Consider the following 9,829-nt stretch of genomic DNA (forward strand, 5'->3'; position numbering starts at 1 on the left):
ACGCCACCGGCCCAATTCTCTTCAGGATCTGAAACGGACTGATATAACGAGAATTTAATTTCTTTGCTTTGAGCACTCTACCTACTCCTGTTGTTGAAGTAACTCTTAGGAATACATGATCTCCTTCATCAAATTCTAACGGTTTCCGTCTCTGATCAGCGTAGCTTTTCTGGCGACTCTGAGCGGTAAGTATTCGGTTTCGGATTTTCTTAATCTGTTCGGCGATTTCAGCTACTAACTCAGACCCTAACAAACTTTTTCCCCAGCTTCATACTAGCATAGTGGAGATTGGCACTTTCTCCCATACAGAGCCTCATATGGAGCTATTCTGATGCTCACATAGTAATTGTTATTATACGTAAACTCCACTAGCAGCATATACCGATCCCAACTCGCCGGTTGGTCTAAAATGCAAGCCCTCAACATATCCTCTAGGGTTTGAATTGTCCTTTCCGATTGGTCATCGGTTTAAGGATGGTACGCGGTACTTAAACTCAATTGAGTTCCAAACGCTTTCTGAAATGCTCCCCAGAATCTTGAAGTGAAACGAGGATCTTTATTAAAAAAACTATGGTTTTAGGCACACCATGTAGTATTACAATTTTATTGATATACAGACGGGATAACTCCTCTAAGGTATAACTCATTCGGATAGGCAAAAAGTGTGCAGACTTTGTCAACCGATCCACAATCACCCATATTGCGTCAAATCCTGTCCGAGTCCTCGGCAATCCAGGCACAAAGTCCATTGCGATACTTTCCCATTTCCATTGTGGAATTTCTAAAGGTTGTAATGTTCCGGACGGTCTCTGGAGTTCAATCTTTACTTTCTGACAAGTCAAATATTTTGAAACATGCAACGTCACATCATTCTTCATTCCTGGCCACCAAAACATCATCTTCAGATCATGGTATATCTTGGTACTTTCCGGGTGGATAGAGAATCCGCTTTTATGCGCCTCCTTTAAGATATCTTGCCGCAAATTTCCAATATTTGGCACGCAAATGTCCATTGCGATACTTTTCCATTTCCGTTGCAAAATTTCTAAAGGTTGTAATGTTCTGGATGGTCTCTGGTGTTCAATCTTTACTTTCTGACAAGTCAAATATTTTGAAACATGCAACGTCACATCATTCTTCATTCCTGGCCACCAAAACATCATCTTCAGATCATGGTATATCTTGGTACTTTCCGGGTGGATAGAGAATCCGCTTTTATGCGCCTCCTTTAAGATATCTTGCCGCAAATTTCCAATATTTGGCACGCAAATCCTACCCTTATACCTCCATATTCCATCTCCATCCCACAAAACTTCCCATTGCTTTCCCATCTTGATTGCTAGCAACACCTTTTGTAACTTCTGATCGTCTTGTTGAGCTTTTAAAATTTTGGACTTGAAGTCACTAGAGATCTACAGTTTGTTCAGGCATATACTCCCATTAAACTCTCCGACACCCAGTCTCAAATCCCCAAACTTGTTCACCAACTCCTCTTCCTTAATCATCATCCAAGCGACTGTCAATAACTTCTGACTCAAGGCATCCGCTACAAGGTTCGCCTTCCCTGGGTGGCAACTTAACTCAAAGTCATAATCCTTTAGCAACTTCATCCACCTTCATTGCTGCATGTTGAGCTCCTTCTGATCAAAGAGATACTTGAGACTCTTGTGATCAGAGAAGACTTGAAACTTCACTCCGTACAAGTAATGCCTCTAAATCTTCAATGCAAATACAACTGCCACCAATTCCAAGTCATGAGTTGGGTAATTCATCTCATGAGGTCTCAGCTGACGCAATGCATAAGCTACCACGCTCCGGTGTTGCATCAACACACACCCTAGACCTTTCAACAAAGCATCTCAATACACTTCAAAAGGCTCATTAGGTTTAGGTAACACAAGCACAGGCGCTGTAGTCAGTTTCTGCTTCAAATCTTGAAAGCTCTCCTCACATTCTGATGTCCAGACAAATGGCGCATCCTTTCGAGTTAACTTTGTCAAAGGCAATGCAATTTGTGATAAGCCCTTGATAAACCTCCGATAATATCCTGTCAAACCTAAGAAACTTCTAATCTCTGTCACTGATGTAGGTCATCCCCAATCCATTACTGCCTCAACCTTAGAAGGATCCACCTCTATTCCCTACTTAGTCACTACGTGACCCAGAAATTTTACCTCATTCTTCCGAAACTCACATTTAGAAATTTTAGTGTACAACTTTCTCTTTTTCAGAATCTGCAGCACGATCCGCAAGTGTTCTGTGTGCTCCTTCTTAGTCTTAGAGTAGATTAAAATATCATCACTGAAGACAATGACGAATCCATCCAGGAAAGGACGAAATATCCGGTTCATATAGTCAATGAACACATCTGGGGCATTGGTTAACCTAAATGACATCACAGTGTATTCATAGTGACCATATCGAATTCTGAAAGCAGTTTCGGGATATCTTTATCTCTCACTCTTATCTGGTGATGACTAGACCTTAAGTCAATCTTGAAAAAGATACTGGCTCCTTGCAATTGGTCCATCAGATCGTCAATTCTCGGCAATGGATATTTTTTCTTCATGGTTACATTGTTTAATTACTGGTAATCTACGCACAGTCACATACTTTCATCCTTGTTTTTCACGAACAACACCGGTGCTCCCCATGGAGAACGCTCGGACGATTGAAGTTCTTACTCATTAACTCCTGTAGCTAAGCCTTAAGCTCAGCCAGCTCCAAAGGTGACATTCAGTAAGGTGCAATTGAAATTAGTCCTGCTCTAGGAACCAGCTCAATCGCAAACTCGATTTTTTGGGAAGGAGGAAATTCAGTTATGCCTTCAAGGAATACTTCTAGAAATTCATTTACAACTGGAATCTGATTCAAAATTTTTTCGTCCTCCGACACACTGGTAGCCAATAGTATGAATCCCGAACACTCACTTTCACTACAATTCACCATGAGAGAATTTAAGTAATATCCATTCGCCACCACTTGTCCTTCTGAACCTTTCGACATAAACTGCAGTGATCTTTTAGAATAATCGAGCAGAACATGATTCTTTGATAATCAATCCAATCCCAGAATGAGATCGAGGCCAGTCATTGGCAGACGAATTAAATCATGAACAAAGGTTCATTGTTTAATTCGAAATAAACTTGTTGGTAGCCTAACCTAGTCACAATAGCTTCAGAGATAGCAGTATCCACTTCTAAGTCGTAGGCCAACATAACTATTTTCAACCCTAACTCACTGGCTTTCTCGAATGCTATAAATGAGTGTGATGCTCCAGTATCAAATAAGGCAATTAAAGTTTTACCAGCCATTTCACAATTATCTCGGATCAGAGTGTCTGACCTCTCAACACCATCCGCCGACATGGTAAATACACATCCCTGCTGCTGAACTCCCTCAGTTTCCTGCCTCTTCCTCTCTAGACAATTCCAGGAAAGATGTCTGGGTCCACCACAGTAGTAGCATACACCCATTCCAGCTCTGCATGGGGTGTTCGGATGATACGCCCCACATCTCTTACATGTCAAGTTGTTGGGAGGATACTGAATCTGTTTTCCTTTACCTCTTCCTTGGTTGTTATTATTGAATCTCCAGAAATTATTCTGACCCAGATGTTATTGTGGGACATAACCGCTTTGCTTGAAATTCTATCCTCTAGGCGCAAAGTTCCTCCCCTGATCTCTCCTAACAAAATTTTGGTAATCACCCTTGTACAATGCTGCCTTTCTCGCACAATCCTCAGCAACTCGACTTTTCTTTACCAGTTCAGAGAAAACTCTGATCTCCATTGAGCTCACTGTACTCAGGATGTCACTTCGTAGACCACCTTCATATTTTATGCATTTTCATTCTTCAAAATCCCCCGGTCTCTGACAAATCCTAGAAAATTGATATAATTCTTCAAACTAATTGGTGTACTCTGCCACTGACATAGGACCCTGCTTCAGTTGTAGCAACTCAAGCTCCTTTGCCATCCTTACTGAGTTTGGAAAATAGTTTTTATAAAATTCGGATTGGAATACATCCCAAGGGATTGCAACATTATCTCGTTGCAGAAGGCGTCGGGTCCCCTGCCACCAATACTGAGCTTCACCCATCAGCTGATAAGTAAAAAACTCAACACACTGATCTTCAGGTACTTATTGCGCTCGCAAAGCTCATTCCATTGCCTGAAACCAATTATCAGCCTCTGTTGGATTTGTGGTTCCTCTAAAAGTTGGTGGGTTTATCTTCGAAAAAGTTGCTAAGGTCATCGGCCCATTTTCACCGTTACCTCTGGTTTCGTTATTAACTTGCTGACCAAGGGCCTCATCCGTTGCCTGCATAGCAGCCACCATGTTCTCCAAAGCGTTTGTAAAGTCCACGGGATTATTCATAGTTGTTTCAGATTTCACATTACTATTCCGACCTCTGCCTCGACTGCGTCCGCGTCCACGAGTCATTATTTGGTTCTTCTTCACACCAAACAAGTGATATCAATGTGATCGGTATCAATATCTCAAGTCTAATGCTTCAAACTCCCAAATGCATGCTCATAAACGAATATGCCACATATATCAATTAGATATCCTAATTAGCATATACATACACCAAGAGTATGCTCAGAAGCATAGTAAGTCTGTCCCTCAGGCTCTACAAGAACAAACTGCTCTGATATCATAATGTAATACCCTACCACACAAAGCCTTACGCTGAAGTTGCAAAGTAGAGGTGGCGAGATATTACGACCTCTAAAAGAAAATATATACATATAGTTGAAAAGAATTTTATAATTAGGAGCCTTGAAAAAATAAGTTAAACAAAAATGAAAAAAAAAAAACAGAAAATTATGTCACACTTGTACGAATAAGCGTAAAACGGATAGGCAAGATTAAAGAAGGCTAAAGACATAATACACAGATCAGAGTTCCAAAATATAGATATCAAACTCCAGACTCTACCTGCGAAGCTAAGACCGGCCAGAGTATATATATATATATATACAACCCAAAATAAAACTCAAACTACAGAAGAAACACCTCTTTCTCCAAGTCAATTTTTAGGAGGGACAAAATACAAAATATACATGCGAAAATTCTATAAACATATATACATAGCCTAAAACAAAATATAACAGTCTAAAAGATAGTTCTTCGCTTATAAAGAAAGTTTATGACACTCTACTTTTTAGGTGGTGAAGTTGGATGATTTTATCACTCATGAGCTTGCCTTTGAGGACATAAACAAAGCCTTTGATCTTTTGACCACCGGAAAGTCATTGAGATGTCTTCTGCACATCTAGGAAAATGTGAGAACCATGAAGATGATCTTCAAAGCTACCCACCCATTTTTATGACCATCTATCTTAACTTTTCAATTGAATGTATCCTGATTGTCAATGTAATTTTATTCCAATGACAAAATCGGTAATCTTGTTCAAGTAGGCTTGTTACATCACTAATGGAAAAATTATGATAATTGCGCTGCATTTCTTATTGAGATTGTTACGGCCTGGCCCAAGCAGTTTACGGGCCGGCCCGACCCGAGCAACACCCGACCCGAATAGTTGGGGGGTGAGACGCTCAGATTCCGACCCGCACACGCATCCCTGACACGCGTCCCTGACAGCTTCTCCACAGCTGTGCAAGGGAGGCCTCGAAGAAGGTGGGCCTGTCCCTGCAGGGCCCACCTCTGACACGGTATATATGGGAAAGGACCTACCCTTCCCCCAAGGTACGTCACACCTCATTTGCCCCCTTTTTCGCCTGCACACTAACTGACTAGAGCGTCGGAGTGACTTTGCAGGTGACCCCCCCTTTTCCACGTGAAGTGCTCGGGACCCCGCCTACTCCAACCCGGTGGCCTACGACCAAATGAGATCACCCCCCTCACTCAGGATATCTACCCGAACTGTTCGGTACCCGACCTACAGAACATTGGCGCCATCTGTGGGGACTCGTCCATGGACTTCGTACTGGTCCAAGGTGGAACAGGACGCGAGGCCGAGCCCGGAGAGGACCACGCCGCTACTGCTTCCCAGCAGCGCACAAGATCCCCTCCAAGACACACAACACAATCTCACGAGAGACGCCCCTTTGGGGGAACTGGCGACAACCACGCCAGAATAATGCAAGAACTACGCCACATGATGCAAGACTTGGAACGCCGGCTGGCAGACAGGGAACACGACCAGCACACCCCAGAACAAAGCCACTCCCGCTCTCACTCTAGGAGCCACTCCAGACGCACGGCCAGCCCCCAGGCTGAGTCCGAGAGCGCGGGAGAAAGAGGATGCGCGAGAAGACGCCACGACCCCATCATCTATGCCAGGCAAGAGGGGCGGCGTACTACAGATCGCGGACACGAAGGCGCTCGTTTGGACGCCGACGAAGGGAGAACGACGAGAACGCGGGGACCCGTGATAATGGGAGCGACCCCATTTCATCATTCCATACTCGAGGTTCGGCTGCCAAAACATTTTGACAAGCCAACGGACATGAGGTACGACAGAACGCAAGACCCGCTGGAGCACCTCACGGCCTTTGAGGCCAGGATGAACCTAGAGGGAGTGGGAGACGAGGTAAGGTGCCGCGCTTTCCCGGTCACCCTGGCGGGACCTGCAATACGGTGGTTCAATAACCTCCCGCAGGGCTTGGTAACCGGTTTCGTGGACATCAGCCATGCCTTCTTAGCCTAATTCACGACCAGGATCGCAAAAGCGAAGCACCCAATCAATCTGCTCGGGGTGACTCAGTGACCCGACGAGCCTACCAGGAAATACCTTGACAGATTCAACGACGAGTGCCTGGAAATAGATGGGCTGACAGACTCAGTTGCAAGCTTGTGCCTGACAAACGGACTTCTGAACGAGGACTTCAGAAAGCACCTCACCACGAAGCCGGTGTGGACAATGCAGGAGATCCAATGTGTAGCCAAGGAGTACATCAACGACGAAGAAGTGAGCCAAGTCGTGGCCGCCAACAAACGGCAGCCTTCCTATAACCAAGACCGGCACCGCGGGGGCAGAGAAGGTCAAAAGGAACACGCCAGGGACGGCGGTCCGAGCAAGGCACCCAGACTGTTTCCCCGGGTCGGAAAGTTCACCAATTACACTCCCCTCACTGCACCAATCATGGAAGTTTATCAACAAATCGCCGAAAAGGGGATCTTGTCGAAACCCCGACCACTGAAGGAACGAACAGGGGGAAATCGAAGCCTTTACTGCGACTACCACAAAGGCTACGGGCACAAAACACAGGATTGCTTCGACCTGAAGGACGCGTTGGAACAAGCGATCAGGGATGGGAAGCTAGCTGAATTCTCCCACCTCATTAGAGAGCCGAGATGACGGAACCGCGACCAGGACGGCGAGGACAGGACTCGAGCAGCCAAGCGACGCCAAGAACTGGAGGAAGACGACCGGGGCCTCACCATAGTGAATGTGGTAACAGCTAGGAACGCGGCACCTAGGTCGAGGTCGGCACAAAGGAAAGTCGCCAAAGTCCTGGTGGTCTCCTTGTCCTCTACGCGAGGCACGATGAAACTCCCACACATTTCGTTCGGCCCGGAAGATCAGTGGTTTGACGAAGTCGGAGAAAGCCCCCCCATGGTCATAACGGCTAGAGTAGGAACCGGTCTCGTCAAACGAATCCTTGTAAATACGGGGGAAGACTCGAACATCATGTTCCGCAATGTGTTCGATGCCTTAGGCCTAAGGGACGCCGACCTACAGACTCACCAGTACGGCGTTGTGGGGCTCGGCAACTATTTCATCAAGCCAGATGGCATAATCACCCTACCAACCTCATTGGGACAAGGCCAGGGGAGAAGAACGATAATGGCCGAGTTCGTGATCCTACGAGACTCCACCGCTTACAACATCATCCTGGGGAGAAAGACAATCAATGACCTAGGAGGAGTCATCAGCACAAGGATGTTGGTAATGAAGTTCATAACTGAAGAAGGGTCAGTAGGGTCTGTGAGGGGAGACTTGGAAACAGCAGTCGCTTGCGACAACGCCAGTCTCTCGTTAAGAAAGAAGTCTAAAGAGGCATCAGAAGTATTCCTCGCCGACCTGGATGCCAGAGTTGACGACAAACCCAGACCCGAACCCGAAGGGGACCTGGAAAAGTTTAGGGTCAGAAACTCGGAGGAAAAATTCACCTTAATGAAGGTGTTAGACCCCGCCCCGAAGCTCCAATACGTCGGAATGAGGCGTTCTCCTTCTAGCGACAACCAAAAGGGATGGCGACCTTTGACGGGACGAACTTTGAAGTATTTGTCTTTGAACCCATGATAAGAGTCCTCGAACAAGCTAAATACCCTCCGACCTTGGGCAGATCGGAAAGACAGGAACCCTTTCCTCGCTTTCCCTTGTTTGGAAGGGTTGGTAAGGTTGAAGAAGAAGAGAAAGACATCCACCGACACCTGCAGCTCGAGATATTCACAAACCATCTCGAAACAGCGGATAGAAGCCCAGCTGTTCGGATGAAGCTGCGACGGCGACACGGATATCCGATTAAGAAGCGACATCGGAAAGTCGAAAAACGGTATGCGAACGCCAACCTGGGTGAACATGGCTTTGTAAAACCAAATCCAGTCGGCAACCCGGGGGAGCGAAAATTAATCTCATACAGCCGCTCATTGGGGGTAGGAACGAAGGAGTCATAATTGGCCTCCTCGTTTGTCCCCCCGCACAGATACCCGGCTTGCCGGAACTCCGTCAACTCCTCCAGATCCATCTGATTTGGCGAGTCCTTCACATCGGAGGTCACCCAAGCGTAGGGGTCATAGTTCGCGGCGGAAGGAGAAGCCCGGGAAACGACGCGAGACATACCTACAGTGGGGGTACCACTCCATTAGTCTATGAGGTCGGGAGTCCAGGAAAAACCCAGAAACTATGTCCATCCTATTCAACAGTTAAGATCAAGCATGGCTAAAGCTATACCTATCATGCAAGCCACCTAAAAGCCTACCCTGGAATGGTACCCCTCCCCTAACGCATTTACTTGGCACTAGAAAGCCATCTAGCAACAAGGATCAAACAAAAACAGCAAGAACATGGAGCTAACGCAAGCAGTAAACGTACGACAATAAAGCAGAAAAGAGAGAGGATCAAAGATTACCTGAATCGGTTGCGAAAACTGAGAAGGAAGAAGGAAAGATGCACGGAGATGCTAGAACGAAGCTCTGGGATGCTCTGGGATTTTTTGGGTGAAGAAGAATGAGATAGCAGGAGCAAGAATGTAAAGGGAAAATATCAAAGCAAAACTGTTTAAAACTGCCACCCAGGAAGCGTGAAAGACCTGGGGGCAAAATAGTCTTTGCATACGGGGTTTTCCAGCCCATTATGAGCATTAAATGCCCTGCGCGAAGAACGAGGCGACAAACGGTCGTTCCAACAACGAACAGACACGCGCACAAGAGGCACGTCCACCCCACGGACGGCCGGCCTGACGACGCCACACGAGAAGGGAGATGACGCGCCACCAACAATCCTCACGGTCATTGCTGGCGCATCGGGGGCACTATTACGGCCTGGCCCAAGCAGTTTAAGGGCCGGCCCGACCCGAGCAGCACCCGACCCGAACGGTCGGGGGTGAGACGCTCAGATTCCGACCCGGACACACGTCCCTGACACGCGTCCCTGACAGCTTCGCCACAGCTGTGCAAGGGAGGCCTCGAAGAAGGTGGGCCTGTCCCTGCAGGGCCCACCTCTGACACGGTATATATGGGGAAGGACCTACCCTTCCCTCAAGGTACGTCACACCTCATTCTCCCCCTTTTTCGCCTGCACACTCACTGACTAGAGCGTCGGAATGTCTTTGCAGGTGACACCCCCCCCCCC

At 46.7% G+C, this 9,829-nt stretch overlaps 1 protein-coding gene across 1 annotated transcript; it reads right to left on the reverse strand.

Annotated features, from left to right (window-relative positions):
• On the reverse strand, positions 2,737-3,476 carry LOC107627666. Its single transcript, XM_016330492.1, has 2 exons — positions 3,163-3,476; positions 2,737-3,019 (listed from the first exon to the last, which is right to left on the reverse strand). Exons 1-2 carry the CDS (start codon positions 3,474-3,476, stop codon positions 2,737-2,739), a joined length of 597 nt encoding a protein of 198 aa, XP_016185978.1.

Source organism: Arachis ipaensis, chromosome B02 (assembly GCF_000816755.2).
Source record: "Arachis ipaensis cultivar K30076 chromosome B02, Araip1.1, whole genome shotgun sequence".
Classification (NCBI taxonomy): Eukaryota; Viridiplantae; Streptophyta; class Magnoliopsida; order Fabales; family Fabaceae; genus Arachis; species Arachis ipaensis.